The sequence below is a fragment of the Sebastes umbrosus genome, chromosome 17 (genome assembly GCF_015220745.1).
Source record: "Sebastes umbrosus isolate fSebUmb1 chromosome 17, fSebUmb1.pri, whole genome shotgun sequence".
NCBI classification, from domain to species: Eukaryota; Metazoa; Chordata; class Actinopteri; order Perciformes; family Sebastidae; genus Sebastes; species Sebastes umbrosus.
The window spans coordinates 4,850,579-4,870,308 of NC_051285.1; the positions used below are offsets into that span (position 1 = coordinate 4,850,579).

General features: G+C 41.2%; 1 protein-coding gene across 8 annotated transcripts; it reads left to right on the forward strand.

Annotated features, from left to right (window-relative positions):
- Positions 1 to 613: 613 nt before the first annotated feature.
- emsy (EMSY transcriptional repressor, BRCA2 interacting) lies at positions 614 to 19,422 on the forward strand. Of its 8 annotated transcripts, none has more exons than XM_037748842.1 (21): positions 614 to 857; positions 3,304 to 3,412; positions 3,529 to 3,628; positions 3,735 to 3,809; positions 4,233 to 4,408; positions 4,499 to 4,654; positions 5,274 to 5,533; positions 5,604 to 5,826; positions 6,019 to 6,237; positions 6,697 to 6,846; positions 6,942 to 7,112; positions 7,189 to 7,325; positions 7,519 to 7,557; positions 7,982 to 8,155; positions 12,539 to 12,725; positions 12,873 to 13,040; positions 14,467 to 14,646; positions 14,836 to 14,999; positions 16,153 to 16,734; positions 17,134 to 17,532; positions 18,250 to 19,422. In XM_037748842.1, exons 1-21 carry the CDS (start codon positions 855 to 857, stop codon positions 18,430 to 18,432), a joined length of 3,855 nt encoding a protein of 1,284 aa, XP_037604770.1. In that variant the 5' UTR covers positions 614 to 854; the 3' UTR covers positions 18,433 to 19,422. The 8 variants fall into 8 exon arrangements, with proteins under 8 accessions (XP_037604770.1, XP_037604769.1, XP_037604773.1 ...); XM_037748841.1 differs by having other exon boundaries at positions 615 to 857; positions 17,131 to 17,532; XM_037748845.1 differs by having other exon boundaries at positions 615 to 857; positions 17,131 to 17,532; positions 18,262 to 19,422.
- The last annotated feature ends 308 nt before the right edge of the window (positions 19,423 to 19,730 follow it).

The following is a 19,730-nucleotide window of genomic DNA, read 5'->3' on the forward strand; positions in this document are numbered from 1 at the left end:
TTGTAATATTACGATAATAAAGTCGTAACTTTACGAGAAAAAAAGTTGTAATATTGCGATAATAAAGTCGTAACTTTACGAGAAAAAAGTCGTAAAATTACGAGAATAAAGTTGTAATTTTACGAGAAAAAAAGTCATAAAATTACAAGAATAAAGTCGTAACTTTACGAGAAAATAAGTCTAGTATGCACTGCACTATATTCAGTTTTAACAGTTTTCTTCAGCTCATTTTATTTTTATATCTGGTATATTGTTTTGTACTTTGTACTTTGCACTACTAACTTTTTTACTGCCTTTTTACTAACATGTTTTGCACTATGGAACTGTGATGCTGGAAACTTGAATTTCCCTCGGGATCAATAAAGTTACTATCTATCTATCTATCTATCTATCCAGTATTTTATAATTAATATTAATATTAATTAATAATATAATTTTATAATATTTTATAATTATAATATATAATATTTTTTTTTAAAACTACTATTACATTATTACATATTTTATTTGTTTGTTTTGTGATTCTCATGTGTGATTTGGCTGCATTAATAAAGTTGTCCATCTCTCTATCTACCTATAGGTGGCAGCACTGCACCGACAGAGGAGAAGAAGCATCCGGTGTCCTAATTAATCCCACGAAGAAGAAGCTATCCGCTGCTAGCTGCAGACAACGTAAACACTGAAACATCTCTGATCAGATTGAGCCTTTATTACAGTTTAACTTCTGTTTTCTCTACCGCAGTTTAATGCAGAATAACTACACGATGCTATAGTTTATCCAAACCTCTTCTAGTGAGCCATGTTTGTTTGGATGTGGGAATAAACCAAAGGCCTTGAAGTTGTCCTGCTAACGAATGGTAAGATTATCATCACTGCAAAGGTCTTTTAATACGAGTTAAACATAAATATAATGTCACTCTTTAAGAGGTTCTCAGTGCAAAATCTGCACCCATTACTGTGGATATTGTATGCATGTATTTTAACATTACTGCACATGTTTTTGTGGTGTAATTTGATGAAAGCGTAGACACAGTTTCCCCCTTTTGTGTTGACAGAGTTCAACACAGAAAAACAGCTTTTCTCTTCTCACTAATATTTCTTTATGTGTCATTAAATGTGGATCCTGGTTAAAACAAACATACAGGTTTGTTTTATTAGGTTATTCTCTTAAATTCGGCTTATAAATGGTTCCTTAAGAAGCATTTGATTTAAAGATAATCTCCATTTCTGTGTGTGTGTTTGGCCTTGTACGCCCACAGTGTTTCTGTAGTTACTGAGGTGAACCAGTGGTGGGCGCTGCTGCTCACTGGAAACAGTCAAGTTAAAGGTCCCATATTATAAAAAAAGTGAGATTTTCATGTCTTTTTTATTATAAAGCAGGTTTAAGTGCTATATAAATACTGTTAAACTATCAAAACGCTCTATATACGGAGAAATTCACACAGCCCGTATTCAGAAATTGCGCGTTTGAAACAAGCCGTTACGATTTCTGTCCTTTTGTGATGTCACAAATATACAAAATTTAAACCGTTACACAGTTTTAAACATAAACATTCTAAATGTGTCCCAGTTTTTTTTTCCTGTTGCAGTGTATGTGAATTACATCAGGGACCTTTAAACAAGCTGGAATTAAACTGCTGGATTTGTAAATGGAGTTTGGCATCATCTCTTTAAAGGTCCCATATTGTAAAAAAAAAGTGAGATTTTCATGTCTTTTACATTATAAAGCAGGTTTAAGTGCTATATAAATACTGTTAAACTATCAAAACCCTCAATATACGGAGAAATACATGTTTTTCTACAACATTTGAAACAAGCCGTTTGGATTTCTGTCCTTTTGTGATGTCACAAATATACAAAATTTAGTCCGTTACACAGTTTTAAATGTAAACATTCTAAATGTGTCCCAGTTTTTTTTTTTTTCCTGTTGCAGTGTATGTGAATTACATCAGCTGACAGGAAGTAAACATGGACCCAAACTGTTGACTAGCAACGCATTTCCATTGAAACGTACTAAAACGGAGCGTTTCAGATAGAGTGTAAATACAGGTATATTCAAGCAGACAGCATGAGAAAAATAATGTTTTTGAAACATTAAAGAATGTAAACATGTTCTAGTAGAAACCCAAAATACAATTATGAACCTGAAAATTAACATATGTCCCCTTTAAAGTCTGGTGACGTTCTATATTTTTTTCATCAAATTCCATGTTAAGCCCAAAACCAACAGTGTTGTTGACAGTAGAGCTGTCCCGAATACCATTTTTTTTCGGCTTCGAAAGCTTCAGTGAGAAATATTCGAAGGTATTTGAAGCTTCGGGACAGCGACGCTGCCGCACTACAGCCCACACACGTACCTCTACACATAACAAACAGCGATATCAGTCTGAGAATAACTAATAATAATTAATGTGGAACATGAATAATGGCTAATGTTGTGGGATTATTCCTTATTTCATGGGCTATTTTGGGATTTATATATTATTATTACATACTTATATAAAAAAAAAAAGTTGACAGTATGAAAAAATATAGAATAGCACCAACTTTAACTACACTCTGGTTGTTTTGGCACTACTGATGCCTTCAAGGTATCCTTTTGAGGTCCTATTTCCGATTTCTCTTATTTTTAACATTTACTTCTTATTCTAAAATAGATAAATATAAATACTATAAACACCATTTCCAATGTTTCATGAGCTACATAAACCTTTTGGTCTATTCAAGTACGTTTGGAAACAAATTACCAGAGAGACACAGGGACAGTTAGTTTTTGTCGACTGTCATTCAATTTAAAGGCAGTGTAGAGAGCATAAACGCACATGTTGTAATTGAGTCATGCAGCTGATTTGTTCATCAGTAACAGTTTATCAAAACCACCTCAACTTTGACATTTCAAAGATGACATAATCCCACAATAGTATGTGGCATCGGTACTAAAACATTCATTGTTTTGCACCCTCCTCTGCTCTTCACTTCCCACACATAACATCTCAACACGCCACCTTTTGTCCTCTATCCGTGTTTTGCATAAAAGCTGCATGATTGCAGAGGGTTGCTAATTAGCGGAGTAATTACTCCCAGCAGCTCCTCTGTGAGAAAAGCTTCTTTATAGGGAATATTTCATTCAATTAAACTTGAGTACACTTAATTAAAATGCGTCAAGGAACTCTCTTTAGACAACAAAATTTAGCTCACACTGTTTATTCCACTCTTGAAGCTCTTTAAAAGAAACAGCGCCCGGTAGGAGCATCTACTAAAATATCGTCTAATCTTGCATTATTTTGTTTACTCTCCACTCAGCCCATGATTCAGCTGGAGAAACCAGTGCTGACTGGTACCATGCCCGTGGTATGGCCCACCATCCTTGACCTGGGCAGGGATGAGTGCAAAAGAATTCTCCGTAAACTTGGTAAGGTCATGAGATGCAAAATAAATATCGGAGGACCATTGCTATAAACAGCATTTTTCAGTTCATATTTAAGGTTATCTGATTGAACTCACATCATTTCTGTTTAATTTTCCCAGAGCTGGAGGCTTATGCTGGGGTTATCAGTGCCCTGCGAGCCCAAGGAGACCTGACGAAGGACAAGAAGGATCTGCTGGGAGAACTCACTAAAATCCTTGGGTAACTCTTTCCTACGTATTCTAAACCAACTTTTGCACACAAACTTTGCTTCATTTTAAACGTGCTGTACCATTTTGTCCACCCACCCTTCCCCTCGTCCTCCCAGTATCTCAACAGAACGCCATCGGGCAGAAGTCCGCAGGGCTGTCAATGATGAACGCCTCACCACTATTGCATATCAGTAAGTGTATGACCGGCCGTGTAGAAGTGTCACTCGTCATGTGCAGCACCTTACAGCAGTGGTCCTCAACCTTTTTGAGTCACAACCCCCCAGTTTTGTTTAGTTTGAACAGCTAGCACCTACAGTAGGTGTTGTCCAATGTGCTCCAGACACTGTGGATGTTTGATGCTTTCCATGTCGGTAAGAGTAACTCCCTAAGGCGTGGACTTTCAGCTTTGTAACTTTGCAGACTTTTAACATGCACAAAAAACTATATATCACACTAAAGGAAAGGGAAAAAGCACAAAATCATAATAGGTCCCCTTTAACATGAGTGGGAGAGGACTGACTTGGACCCCCGCAGAAGTCCGATGTTTGCTCGACATCTGGGCCGAAAAAAAAACTAATGTCTAATTACTGAATGATAATTTACATCTTTTTCAGTATGTCCGGTCCTAACAGCTCGTCCGAATGGTCCATTGAAGGACGTCGGCTTGTCCCCTTGATGCCGAGGCTGGTCCCTCAGACAGCCTTTACTGTGACTGCTAATGCGGTGGCCAGCGCCACAGCCAACCAGAATGCCTCCCTTCTGTTGCCAGCTGAAACAGGAAACAAAGAAGGTGGGCCAGCCCAGGATCACTTAGTATTCGACTAAGGTTGTTGTAAAACAGATTAGACGTTGAATGACATGTTTAATTTCCTCCCTACAGTGGTTGTATGTTACTCCTACACAAGCACCACCGGCACCCCTACCAGCGCCACGGCGACCAGCGGCACCATAGGAGCAACTGTGAAATCACCACGACCACCCAGTCCTTCATCCAACGTGGTGGTGCTGCCCAGCGGGAGCACCGTCTACGTGAAAAGTGAGTCATCAAATCAATTTAGACTTCTGCTCTGCTCAGGCATTTTAACAAATGTACTGATCAGCCTACAGGGGGCGCTACAAGGCTTGTTTATAAATCATTCTTGAGTCAAGCAAATACAGAACAAATGGCTCAGGTTTTGCCGCAGGACAAATGATTCAGAAATTCTCCCCACAACGTAGACGTTATACTGGCTGGGATTTAAAATTTCCTAAACACGTCGTCTTGTTGGATCTGTTGGATTCAATTTGACAATTCCACAAGCGTCTGCTGCCAATATGTGCATGCACGTTTAACAGCTGGTATGAGCAGAGTCCAACAGGCTGAGTCAGGAAGGGAATGAGAAATGTGTCTGCATATTATTAACACTGAAGAGAATTATATTTTATTTTCATCTTACAGTTGCATTTATGAGATTTCCTGCTTGATGGAGCTGAGTTGGAACTTGCAAATCAGGATTTTACAGTGGAGATGTTTACAAATATTCAGTGTTCACCTTTGATTTTACTCTATAGACTTATATATCTATAGACTTTGCCACTATTAGTTATTCTCAGTTTGAATTTCACAAACAACCAAATGCGATATCCTGAATTTCCGTCCTCCATTTCCCTCGCAGGCGTGAGCTGTTCCGACGAGGACGAGAAGCCTCGCAAGCGAAGGCGGACAAACTCGTCCAGCTCGTCGCCGGTGATGCTGAAGGAGATTACCAAGGTATCCCCGCCGATATCCAAGAGCATCACGGTGCCGGTGAGCGGCAGCCCCAAGATGAGCAACATCATGCAGAGCATCGCCAACTCGCTGCCGCCCCACCTGTCCCCCGTCAAGATCACCTTCACCAAGCCCACCATCCAGACCACCAACACCACCACGCAGAAGGTGAGCGATGCTTGTTCCACACAACTCTCTACACAATACCCGAGTTTTAAATGTCTCGTCTTCTCTTCAGGTGATCATCGTGACGACTTCGCCCAGCTCCAACTTTGTGCCCAACATCCTGTCCAAGTCTCACGCTCACAACGCCGCTCTGTCCAAGCTGGTCTCCACCTCCATGCTGACGGCGTCCAGCCAGAAACAGACGGTGGTCTTCCCAGCCAGCGCCAGCCCCGCCAACACCGTCGCGGTGACCACGGTGGTCCCCTCGGCTCCTTCAGTGGTCATGTCAACAACATGTAGGTCCTTCTTCCTCTGCACCAACACAAGCAACATGAACCTTATATGGAACATTTTAACATCGCCGGAATAGCCTCAGACTCCCATCAGCAGTTTGTTATTGCGTCTCACATTTAAAGCTGTATTAATGGTACTAAACTGTCTGAGCAGCTAGCTGTGTTAACGTAACAGTACGGTGTTCACTGCTGCAGGTGCTACTTCAGCTGGAGTGAAGGTGGCTTCAGCCAGACTTCCTTCACCTAAGACCATGGTGGGTTCCCCGGCTCAGATCATGGCCCAGTTCCCCAAACAGCAGTCCCCCAAACAGCTGCAGCAGAGCTCCTCTATGGGAGTCTGTAGTGTGAGCCAGACCCAGACCACCAGCACCTCGCCGGGCTCCAAGCCCACCATCCAGATCAAACAAGAGTCCGGTAAGATGCTTTCTTTCTTCATCTTTTTCTTTTGTTGTGTCTCTCTTTTTCTTTATTCCTATCTCTGTCTTTATCTCCATCTATCTTTATGTTTTTCCTTTTGGTCTTTCTTTCCTTTTCTTTATCTCTTTCATTCTCCTTTATCTTTCTTTTACTTTCTTTTTATTTGTTTTACTATTTTAAATTACAGAATTTGTGATTTTGCTAATTAGTAAGCAGAAATATTTTGGGATTAGGAGGCTTTTTTTTGTCCGTTCTCTTCCCAGTGAGCTGTGACCACACTTTACGGCCCTACTAACTTGCTGCCACCATAACAACTAAATTACATGGTCATTTGACTCATACAAATGACCATGTAATACAGTTCAATGTCCATTCTACTCCTACTCTGTTTCTATGGTTGCAGAATATATTTTTTTGTTTGTACTGAGTCAATATATTCTTTGTGTGCGTTTCCAGGGGTGAAGATAATCACTCAGCAGGTTCAGCCCAGCAAAATCCTGCCCAAACCTTCACAAGTGGGTTTGTCCAGCAGCACCTCGTCCCCCATCATGGTCGTCAGTAGCAACGGAGCCATCATGACCACCAAACTGGTCACTCAGTCCACAGGTGAGTGGTGCAAAATCACCTGTACTCCACACAAATGCTGATGTTTGTTAGCCAGGCCTAGTTACTGAATAGCAACACTATATTTTTGCATGTAGCTACCCAGTCCACCTATACCAGACCGACTGTCAGCCCCAGCCTCGGCGCCAGAATATCAGCCTCCAGTGGGACCACCTACGTCAAGACCACCAGCGGCAGCATCATCACCGTGGTGCCCAAGTCTCTGGCCACTCTGGGTGGGAAGATCATCAGCAGTAACATCGTCTCCGGTGAGTCAACGAGTCGAGATCAATACTGCTGTGATTTGTGCAGTTTTCGTAAAATATTGTCTTCTCTCTGCAACAGGCACAACGACCAAGATCACCACCATCCCCATGACCTCCAAGCCAAACGTCATTGTGGTTCAGAAGACCACAGGAAAAGGAGCGACCATCCAAGGACTACCTGGGAAGAATGTGGTCACCACTCTTTTAAATGCTGGGGTGAGTGAAACACCACTCTGTGGTTTAAGCACCATGCACCATGGGAACTTTACAGACCAAACGATTAATCAATTAATTGAGAAATTAATCAGATTAATAGTGAAAACTGTCATGAATAAACTAAATAATCTTTCAAATAATTCTGATGGCATAAATGTTTGTTTGACCCTGTCTTTTTTGATACAACCAATAGGTGTCGCCAAAGTTAGAAACCTTCACATCCTACATAAAGGTTCTTTAAACATTTTATTATATTAAATCTACTGAATTCAAGGTTTTGAAATTTGTTAAATACAGTAAAAAGTTGCATTTGTGTTTTTAAAAGGAATACTTTGTCATTTTTGGAAATATTCTTATGAGTTTTGTGGTGGAGATTTAGATGTTCAGATTGATATCACTCTTATATTTGTTTGCGAAATATTAGCTTAGCTTAGCACAAAGACTGGAAACGGGGGGAAACAGCTAGCATGGCTCTGTCAAAATGTAAATTGCTTTAAATTAGGTTTCTTATGTCTTAAATGATATAGTGACTTTGTTGCACATGAGTGTATTAAGCTGACAGTGTCTACAGTACATTACTGGGGTTTCCTCCCGTGCTGCTGCTGTTTGTAGTCGGATATGTTGTAATAAACTATGTGTTGTTGTGTATGCTTCAGGGGGAGAAAGGCCTGCAGGCTGTTCAGGGGACCAAACCGGCGATCATCACCGCCTCCAGACCCATCACCAAGATGATCGTCACCCAGCCCAAAGGCATGAGCTCTGTATCCCAGGCCACCGCCACCAAGATCATCCCAACCAAGATCGTCTACGGCCAGCAGGGCAAGACCCAGGTGAGGCACCGCCAGCTTATCAAACGGTTCTCTTTCTTTGTACACTTCTTTATAAAAACAGTCCCTGACAACCTTTGAGTTATTAGTGTTTTCCAACAATCTACAGCTCTGGAATATTCCATTTACCACTGACGGGAATTTTCTACTCCTAAGGTTTGAACTTAAAATCATGATTAGATCCTGGTTAACCACAGGCCCATGAGGTTATCATATGACTAACATCAAGTGGATATTCATATTCATATGACCTACTGGCTGACCTCAAGTCACCACACGTGTATGGAGGACGGAATCTACCAAAAATATATGAATAAATAAATAAATGACTCGCTAAATTAATAGATATGTCATTAAATATAGCAAAAATATTAAAAATAAATAAATAAATCAAATGTGACACAAATCAATATTACTGTTTTAATTTGCTTATTTATTTATTTATCTTTGTATTAATTCCCTTATTTACTTTTCTGTTTAATTTTCCCTTTTATTTTTGATGTATTTATTTTGTATTCTTTTTTAAATGTATTTATTTATGTTTATTTTGTATATTATATATTAATTTTTTATTAATTAATTTTATATCTTGTTTTTAATATATTTGATATCTTATTTTTAAATGTATGTATTTATGCATTTATTTATTTATTTATGCACAATTTTCCCTTTGCATTTCACCCCTTACTTATTTCCCCGAACTTATTTATTTATGCATTCTTCTCGTTATACATTTCTTTATACATTTCTTTTTATATTTCTTTATGCATTTCTGCCTCATTATGCAAATGAGGGATCTAGGTAGGGTATCATATGACTGACATCAAGTGGATATTCTTATGACCTACTGACTGACATCATGTAACCACAAGTGTAATGTCTGCTGTACATGTTTACGTCATTGGTAGGAAAAATGACAAAATAAGACAAAAGGTTTCTTTGTCTTTGCTCATTTTGGTCTTCTCAAGAAGCATCAGTTTAAACAGAAGAGAAAAATCCCCCATATTTTAGGCTGACAGATGTATACTGGGGCTTTGACACTGACCTTTCCTCTTCCTCCATTTACTTCCCCCGTTCAGGGAAAGAAATGAGACGTGAACTAAATGTTATCAATGAGCCTGGCTGGCAGACTGACAACTAGTCTGCTGCTCTTTCAGGTCAAACAGCTGCAGGTTACAGCGTTTGTCTCCTGTAACAGGATCATGTTTCTGACCCATTACATTAAACCTGCATTAATTGATTTTCTTTGACCACTTGCGAGCAGTGGAACAAGCTGTAAACACATCGTTGACAGATTATCACCTTTATAAAGAAATACCTGGCTCTTCAGCTGCTAAATGCTCCACTGTGTTCACCAGCTAGTCGGTAACTGTGTCCGTCTGCTGTTTGGTGCTGGGCAGCTAGTGTACAGTGGGTTTATCAGAGCTTTTTGGATTAAAACAACACTGATGAGAACGGCTGAACCAAAACGGGAAAAACCAAACCAATAGTAGAGCTCACTGGTTCCCAACTTGGGGGGTCCTGACCCCTACTAGGGGTCGCCAAAGCTTTACAGGGAGTCATGAGGCCTTCTAGATTTGAAGGGGTCTAAAGGCCCAGACACACCAAACCGACATCAAGAACTAGCAGCGATGAAGGCCGACTGTCACGTCGCCTTTGTCTTGGCCAACAAGTTGTACTTGAACACACCACAAAGACTCAAGCCGACGGCCAGTTAGCACGTACGTTCTGCGCTTACGTGAGAGGAAATAACTCTCCACACCAGCAGGCGGCGGTAATCTGTATTCCTTATTCAAAAAGGGAAACCGGAAGACCGAGGACTGCGGGTATACAAGCCGTTGTTTTGATGCGTACATGAAACAAAGCGGCATTTGCTGACCATTTTCACACCACTCTCACTCACCGCTTAGCTTCATTCCAGATGTTGCTGTGAAAATATCCGTGTATTGGAATGATCAGATGAGATGAAGATGAAAAATTAAAAGAGCCTTCCGTGTGTGTCCTCTTGACTTTACTCGTTGGCTTGCTTTCCTCACGTCCGTTTCTCTTCTCGTGCACTGATTCGTTTAAGCTGAACTGCCAATCAGAGTGATTTCTCTCACCAACGGCCAGCGCAGCCGATTCAACATCCTGAATTGGCCAAAAACCTCTGACACGGGCAGACTAGAGCACACGGTGCAGGACACACTGCAAAAACTAGGCCGACCGAGGCTCACCAAAGGCCATAAACTGTCCGACGGCCAACCGTCGGCTTGGTATCTCAGCCTATGCCTCAGCATTTCATTCATTTCTGTGAAGAAAACTAAATGAAATTGTTAAAGTTTGGATATATTATTTAATATATAAACAAATAATACAGAGAATTGTATTAAAAGTTCCTAGAAATATCAGGAAAAGTCATTGTTGATGCAATAATCACAGGAAATAATCAGCTCAAAATTCATCCAAATGGCTCGTTTTACACAAACGTCCTGCAGTTATTGTGTTCACTATTTAGGTTAAATGTACAGTTTATCAGTTGTACTGTACTGTTATTGTTAGGCATTCAATATAATATGAAATATCCATAAAATATGTCACTTAGTCAGGGGTCGTTAGTTTACTCAATGATAGAAAAAGGTTGGGAGCCAGTGCTGCAGAGTGTCTCTGTGTGTCCAGTTGTAATAACTGTGATGGCTTTGTTACTTTAAGAGACAGCGATGAGATAATGGATCGCTTGGACATGTTCACATGAGAGTGTTTAATCAGCCTGTACAATGAAACCAGTAGGTGTGTTTTTTCAGTTCCTGGGGATTTTTCATTTAAAAAGTTTTAAGACAAAACAGGATTAGTTCTGTAAAGTCATGTATTTCTGACGAGTAGCAAGAATGCCTAATTTGGGATTTGAAAGTTTATCAAGTGACTTAGAAAGAAGTCCAGTGAGAAGTGAGAACTAATGGGACGATTAACTGCCCTAATATTACTTTTGGGGACATTTGATTTTAACACACAGGTGTCAGAATATATTCTGAGAGGGTAAATCCCATCATGCTAGTTTCCAGGTGTTTTTAAATACTTTCGTACACATGAAGGAAAATAATTTCTTTTCGTATCTTATCATAAAGAAATACATTTAATTACTGCAACAAGATTCTGCTGATTTTAGTCTGTCATACTTTCAATATCAAACTCATGAGTCTAAATATAGCCCGGAGTCACTTTCTATTTTTAGTCATCATGGGGAAATTGAGGTCAGTGAGTCAGCCGGCTCTGCGGTACAGTATACATATATGGTACGTACTGTATTCAACACCCACAGTGACGGTCCGCTGTGCAGTTTCAGCGAACCACAAGCTACATCTGCCAAAACAGCAACAACAAACCAGAAACCAGTCACATTTTTCAATGTTAAAAGTTATAAAACACTTTCCAGTGACGACAATGGCACCAAAACTTTTTGACTTGTTTATATTTATGACCTTCTCACTGAAGATATAGCAAAGCAGACAGAGATATGACTTAAGTTATTGACATTCACGATCACGAAAAGGAAACCTGTATTAATATCATCATGCAAACTCTACCATCTACTTTGTCACAGTAATTTCCAACCAGGGGTATTTGTACCACAGGGGGGTATTTCTGTAGGCTCCACAGGATATGTCGAAAGATTGTGCAGTTGCTCAGCTAATTTAAATACAGCTGTGAAGCTGCAACTAAAGATTATTTTCATGGTCGATTAATCTGTTGATCATTTTCTCGATTAATCGATTAGTTTATAAAATGTCAGAAAATTATGAATAATGTCGATCAGTGTTTCTCAAAACCCGAGATGACGTCCTCAAATGTCTGGTTTCGTCCACAACTCAAAGATAATTCAGCTTACTGTCACGAGAAGCCTCGCAAGTGAAGGCGGACAAACTCGTCCAGCTCATCGCCGGTGAAGCTGAAGTAATCGATTAATCATTGCAGCTGTAGTTACAACCGAACTCTTCTTCACTTCCCTGGAGTCAACGAGCACCGAGCAGTTACTGACACTGATGCAAGCAGCACTTCCTTTGGGCCAAACAATCAGACCACTATGAACGGGCACGAGCCCCCGACAACGCTGCAAGCAGCCATAACGGGAGGCTACTGGGAGCCAAGCAATCGGCCCGTTCCAATTGGACACACCACAAACGGGTACGACACTAGTACCCAATAAATTACCAGCTACGACAAGCAGATCGCACAAGACTTGCCTCCCACCAACCTGAGTCATCTGTAAAACCGCCTGCTGCGATGTGTGAAAACTAGTTGGCAAGAGAGCAGAGAAGTGACGGAGTGGTGGAAGTGAGAATGCAAAACCAAACATCAGCAATAATATTTTACCGCTGCTTTACAGAACAACTCTGTTTGTTTCCTTTGGTTTCCTTCCAGGTTCTCATCAAACCTAAGCCAGTCTTCCAGACGGCGGTGGTGAGCGAGCACACCAGGCAGCTGGTCACCGAGGCGCTGCAGCAGGTGACCCGCTCTGCGGAAATCATGCAGGGTCAAGCCTCGGGACAGGACGGGTCCACGAAGGAAGACGAGTCCTCCCATAGCAGCGCTCAAGGTATACTTCCCTTTTCCATAGAGACAAGAGATAAGGTCAGATGAATCTAATGCGGGAACATTAGGCAGGAGTTTAATGTGAAAATAACCCGATGCATGTGTCATTAAAAGTTTAAACTTGTCCCACATTGTTTCCGTTCGTCCTCAGAGCCTCACCCTGTAGTGCACCTGGTGTCCTCCAGAGAGCAGGATTGGACAGAGCAGGAAGTATCCGTAGAGTCCAGCCCCACTATTATCTACCAGGAGGTGTCTGGTGGGGAATCCCAGTCTGCCACCTCCACCATCAAAGCCCTGCTGGAGCTACAACAGACAACAGGTGAGCCTTTATGTCACGGAAAGGCTGTAGACGTAAGCTGGAAAATATGGGACGGAGGGGAGGGGGGGGTTGTATCACCTGTACACATGCTGACTAAAGCAGTGAAACGATCACCACCTTTTGCTCTGACAGTTTTAGCAACGCAGGTTTAATCTTTTATTGAAAGCCTACCAACAAACGAATGTTAATGACCTTTCGGGAGCTTCCAATAATGAAAAAAAAGTCCAAAAAGCCAGCGGCCGAGACTAGTTATGTTTTTCGCCTGAGGCTTTGCTCTCACAATAAGCTCATAGGGCTACAAACCTGTGGAACTGGGTTGATGAGTAGACGGGAAAGATACAGATTCCCACGGAAGATTTGACGTATGGGAAAAACTTTTATTCAGAGTCATACATAAGAACTTCCAGTGACACTCCCAAAACATTCCCAAAAGATCTACTTATTAACAGATTTACTGCCCAGTGTCTTAAAAACACCTTGTGATTTCTAGGTGACGCTTAAAGGGCGAGTCCATTATTTGTTTGTTTTTTGAGGTCTCTATATCATTCTGTGTCTTCCCAGGGGTGTTTCTTATGTATTCAAATCGAAACATTCAAATTTTCCCTTCAAGCCCTTCTAAAAACTTTTTCCACGTGACCTGACGTAGGTTTCTGCATGATGACGCTGCTACATGTACAGTACATATACATCCTAATAGTCAGTGTATTAACATTACATACAGTAACTTTAGATTGGTTAGCTTAGTTCGGATCCGAAAGTCACACAATAACACAAACAAACTAACCGATCAATGCAGCGGTAGACCAGCAACTCCTGTGTTCTGAGAGGTAAAATTACTGTTTTTGTGAATGGAGTCTGGTGGCTTTGAAGACTGCGATATAACGGCTTCAATTCGTCGTCAGAAAGGGCTGTTTGATGGTGAGGTAAAGCGGTGAAAATATTCTTAATATAGCGTACACTTAAACTGGATTTCTTTTAGGTGGCTAAATATGTTTTTCTGCTGCTCCCGTCCACAGCCGCTTTACCTCGCCGTCAGACAGCCCTTTCTGACGGGGAACTGAAGCCGTTATATCGCTCTCTTCACCAGACTCCATTCACAAAAAATACTAATTTGACCTCACAGAACATGGGCGTATTCTTTCAGTTATTTCCAAACTTAGAACAGCTCATGTTGACTCAGCTAGTGCTAGTGTTTCCATTAATCATAACCTTATTGATTAGCTTACTTTGGTAACCCAATGGAAAAGAACGAAGATGGACCCACCCTTTAAAACAAACTTAACATTTCCTCCATGTTTACATGTTCAATTCAATAAACTGTTATGTTTCCACAACACTAATTCCATCAGTACAACAACAGTCATGTCATTCTTACCGCTCTGCTGCTCTGATTTAACACTTCTATTGTTGTCACTCACTTATTGAGCCTTTGCTAAAGCCCTCTCGGCAGTGAAGGAGAAGGCCGAGTCCAAACCCAGACAGCACACCATCGACCTGAGCCAGATGGCCGTGCCCATCCAGCTGGCCCAGGAGAAGAAGCCCAGCCCGGAGTCCCCCAGGCCCTCCACCTCAGAGGCTGAACCCAGCACCGAGTACGTCACAGCAGGTACGCCTCCGCTTCGTGACGTATTGTATGAAATATATCAGTAGTGACAGAAAGCAATACCGCAGTGTAGAAATACTCTGTTACAAGTTTCAAAATTGTTCCCTAGGTAAAAGTACTTAAGTATAAGCATCAAATATATTTAAAGTACCAAATGTACTCATTATGAACGACTGCGATTCCCCCTGCCAGGTAAAGTCATCAGCAGAGTGGTCGTGCCCTCGGAGGACGATAACGTGGTCATGTCCTCCAGCCAGCAGCTGGGGAAGCCTTACAAAATCAGCCAGGTTACCGTGGTAACCAAACCGGCCGCTACCGTGTCCTCAGCGAGCGCAGCTTCACACGTCATCCACATGGTGAGGACGCTGGTCTGATACTCTTGTATATACAGAAACTAAAGTGGATTTGAAGTGGACAGACCAACAAGGCCAATAAGTGAAGAAATACAGTAGAATACATGACATAACAAATATTCTGGTTTAAGTGGCCAGTTCACCCAAGTATAAAACGTTTTATGACTTATCATTAGTGGTATTTAACCAGGCAAATAGTTTTTGGATTCATGTTCCCGGACCTCAATACAATGGAGGTGACTGGAATTTTGTTTGTGGTGATCACAACCTCGAAAAATGATTTTTAAAAATTCTGTGAGCACCACAAACCACTCTGGATAACCCAGAGCACGCTGTAAATAGTTTTAGGAACTATTTCCTCGCAGAAAGTACTGTAGTTTCAATGTGAACATGTGCGTGAGAAGTCTATGGACTACTGTTAAAGCGAGACATTTGGGTGAAATATATGGAGGACGAAACCTGCCAAAATGAAAATGAATAAATAAATGACTTGATAAATAAAAAAAATATTAAAAATAAATTTAGCCATTAATCAATTGATAAAATGTGACAAATTTATATTTCTGTTTTAATTATTCTTTATTTATTTACCCTTGTATTACTTCCCTTATCTAGACTTCTATTTAATTTCCCTTTTTATCTATTTATTTATTTATTTATTATTTTTACATTTATTTGAAATGTATTTTTATTTATTTTTATTCATTATTATTATTATTATATTATCAAATTGTTTAAAAGATGGATATTAATATTAAACTGCAACATTAATACATAAACATTAATTAACCGTTAATAACTAGTCAATTTATCTGTTTTATTATGATTTTTTGATAGATTTGTTGAATGTACAACGGTTTACCGGACTGCAGAGTTTTCATTTGAATCACCGTATTATGGTTAAATTAATTCAATTAGAGTAAAAAAGAAATACATCATAAGATCATGACTTATAAAGTCATACTGCCCCCCGAGGACAGGAAATGTCCCTCAACAATGACTACTTTAACTGCTTGTGTTTCATCTAAATACCATGTACATGTCATGTTGTATTGATGCCTCTGCACTGGCCCCTGTTAGCTCCATGGGGATGAGTAAAGTGTCATCCTCCTCTTGATATCATCCCTCAGTAGTCTTCTTTGTGTCTGTGTTTCAGCCCTCTGACAGCCATGGTAAAACGGAGACCGTGTTAGAGGTGGGCGAGCTGGAAGGCGACACCCTGGACCCCCAAACAGGCTTGTTTTACCGCTCCAGCCAAACAGCTACAGACGCCATGAAGCAAACCGTCCACTCTGCAGCCGCTCAGCCGCCTCCCTCGAGCCAGGCAGAGGCCGAGCAGAGCCGGCACACCTCCACCACCATCTCCACCTCCACCTCCATCCAGCCGCCGCCACAACTGCACAGCAAACCTCAAATCAGCCAGCCTTCCTCTTCCTCAGCTGCCTTCCCCTCCACCCTTCTTCTGACTAAGAAACTCCCAAAACTACGAGAGCAGACTCAGCCCAAACCCCAGGCCTTAACCCAGATTCCCAAAGACAGACCACTGACTGCACCAGCCCAAGCCGGATTAAAGGTCACGACCCCGGTTACGCCAACAAAGCCCCTGTTGACGCCGCAGCTCCCGAAGCTCCAGCAAGCACCCACATCCCACCACAGACCCCTGCACACACCCATGTCCCACCCTCCTCCACTGCAGGCGCACCACCCTGTCAGCACTGAAAAGACGGCCTCCAGCCAGGTGAGCGCTTTCACACGGGTTTGTTTGATTTTAGCACAAAGACACATGAAGTCACGCCCTTCAATGCCTCGTTGGATTTGAAAATAAAATGCCCAGAGGTAGAAAAATTCCTGGCCCAACTTCTGTCACTCGTCTTAGCGGGTTTGTCTTGAGGCGGGATTTTTCCTACCTTCTTTGTCAAATACAACAAAACATTTGTCAGGCTTACCTTGAACAGGTAAACTGATTTATAGTTGTATTAACGCCGGCTGCAGCTGCTGCTCTTCTCTGATTTGTGATTGAAGTTGTGACAGTTGGTCGGACAAAATATCAAACGCATAAATTTCAGCCTCACTAATTATTAAAAATGATGGTATTACAGCTGTGTTTTTTCTCATTCATATATCTTCACCACAGCAGCCAATCATCACACAGAGCGCCACCGTCACCAAGATCACCTTCGGCAGCTCCCACCATTCATCGCAGGTCTTCAGCAGCGGCGAGGCCACCGCCAAACTGATCCCCGAGTCCAGCTCCAGGCCCTCGGGAGACAAGCCCTCGGTGTCGGACATCCTGAAGATCTCCATGATGGAGGCGGAGATCGATCCGAGCACGGAGCCCATGGTGGTGGATTCCTCCAGCGACTGCGGCCCTCTGGGGAAAGCCATGGAGGTCCAGGCCGTGTCAGGCACACTGGACTCGGGCCAGTTCATCAGCAGCTCTGGGGCCTCCATGCACCACTCCCACACAAAGCCCCAGTTCAGCTGCATGCAGGGCCTCACAGCACAGAGGAGCAAAGAGGACCTGGAGGTCATTGAGGTGAGATATTTATCACATAACGATGTGTGTAATAAATCACCACAGAGCTCGCAAAACAGACAGTATGTCTGTCACATATTAACCTCTTTATTAAAACATTTTAACAAGTCAGTCGCGAAGAAGGCAAAATAATGCTCCAAATTTGGCTAGGAAAAACTGTCATGGCCATTTTCAAAGGGGTCCCTTGACCTCTGACCTCCAGATATGTGAATGTAAATGGGTTCTATGGGTATCCACGAGTCTCCCCTTTACAGACATGCCCACTTTATGATAATCACATGCAGTTTGGGGTAAGTCATAGTCAAGTCAGCACACAGACACACTGACAGCTGTTGTTGCCTGTTGGGCTGCAGTTTGCCATGTTTTGATTTAAGCATATTTTTTATGCTACATGCAGTACCTGTGAGGGTTTCTGGACAATATCTGTCATTGTTTTGTGTCGTTAATTGATTTCCAATAATAAATGTATACATACATTTGCATAAAACAGCATATTTGTCCACTTCCATGTTGATAATAGTATTAAATACTTGACAAATCTCCCTTTAAGGTGCATTTTGAACAGATAAAAAATGTGTGATTAATTTGCGATTAGTCCCCACCCCTAGATAATATAGAGGGCAAAATACGGTTCTGTTTTCAATAAAATGTATTAGTTTATTTTTACATTTTGTTACTGGAAATTGACTGAAACCCAAATGTGACTAACGCATGCAGGTGATTCCTCAGTACTCCATCCTGCCGGACTCCAGCCAGTCCAACGTGGTGGTGGAGCCCAGCGGCTTCCTGGAGATCACCAACTACACCAGCCAGCAGCTGGAGGAGGACAGCCCCATGGAGCAGGAGGTGGACAGCAGCAACGACGAGGCCACGGCAGCCAGTCCTCCTGACCAACCATAGACACAGACCAAGTGGACAAAGACTTTCTGGCTGTTTTTTTTTTTATAGTGAAAGAGCAAAAATGCTTTCTGTTTTTGTGTCAAATATTAGTTTGTTCATAATAACTTTTTTTTTTTTCCTCACCACAACTAAAGGCACATGTGTTTTTTATTGGCAGTGAGGCACGCTGGATGTAAAATGTGGGAGCGAGGTGAAAGGATTAGTTTTAGTGCGGCCCCAGACAGTTGGAAAGCAGCCTCTCCAAACAAACTCCAGGACAGCTACACATCCATGAAATTGATTATTTGGAAGTTTTTGGCACCGTGCCTTGTGCCATTGGACATCATTTCAGAAACATACAGCCGGATCAAACCACTGCAGTGTCCAGAGTATTTCAAATATGTTCCTCGATGTTTGTACAAAGCGACTCTGCCGTTGATGGACATCTTCTTTTGATGACCTTGACGGTTTTACCACCAGATGAGCAGTATTTTTTTTTGACTGAGGTGCAGCTTTTTAACAGTAAAATCTCTTATAACACTTATGGTATGAGAGAACAAAGCTGGAGCGGATTGAAATTGCTGCGTGGAAGGAACATAAACCAGAAGAGTCCTGGAGGAATGATAACATATGTGTTACTCTTCATTGTAACTGATGTAATGTAAAAAAGAAAAAAAGCATTAAGCAATGTACCTTTTTTTTGTAAAATATATTCTGGAGTCTAAAAGGTTGCAGTGAGAATTTCACCAAGTATGCATTTGCTTCTGCATAGTGTGTTTTAAACTATGCATTTCTTTTATACCTTTTCAAACCAGATGACTAGTTGAGAAAAAATCATTTAATCTGCACAATAAATCCGCTGAGTAGAACACGTCAGTTTATACAGTTTTATTGGTTGCAAACAAAATTAGCTTTTGGATGTAGAAAGACAAAATGAGGGATAAACAGTGTAATGCTGTGTGCATCACAACAATACATTTTTGTGTTTATAAAAATACTGTGCTTTGAATAGTGTCTGATATTTTTCCACAAAAAAGTTAAATTACTTAATTAAAATATCTTAAAACTATGTTTACTCCCTTTCCATCCAAATCCAGAATTTATGAACATGCAAATATTGTAGAATTGCAACAATTAATTAATTTAATTATTAGTTTATGATTCATTTTTAAAGAAAAAAAGTATAAATTCTCTGAATCCAGCTTCTTAAATGTGAATATTTTCTGGTTTCTTTACTCCTCTATGACAGTAAACTGAATGTCTTTGAGTTGTGGACAAAAGTTGGATGTCGTCTCGGGCTGTGGGAAACACTGATCGAC

Bases quoted from the DNA above. Each gene is read 5' to 3' on its own strand.
- emsy (XM_037748841.1), top strand. The intron at 3,629-3,734 runs GTAACTCTTTCC...TCGTCCTCCCAG, and splicing joins GAACTCACTAAAATCCTTGG to TATCTCAACAGAACGCCATC. The intron at 3,810-4,232 runs GTAAGTGTATGA...CATCTTTTTCAG, and splicing joins CTCACCACTATTGCATATCA to TATGTCCGGTCCTAACAGCT.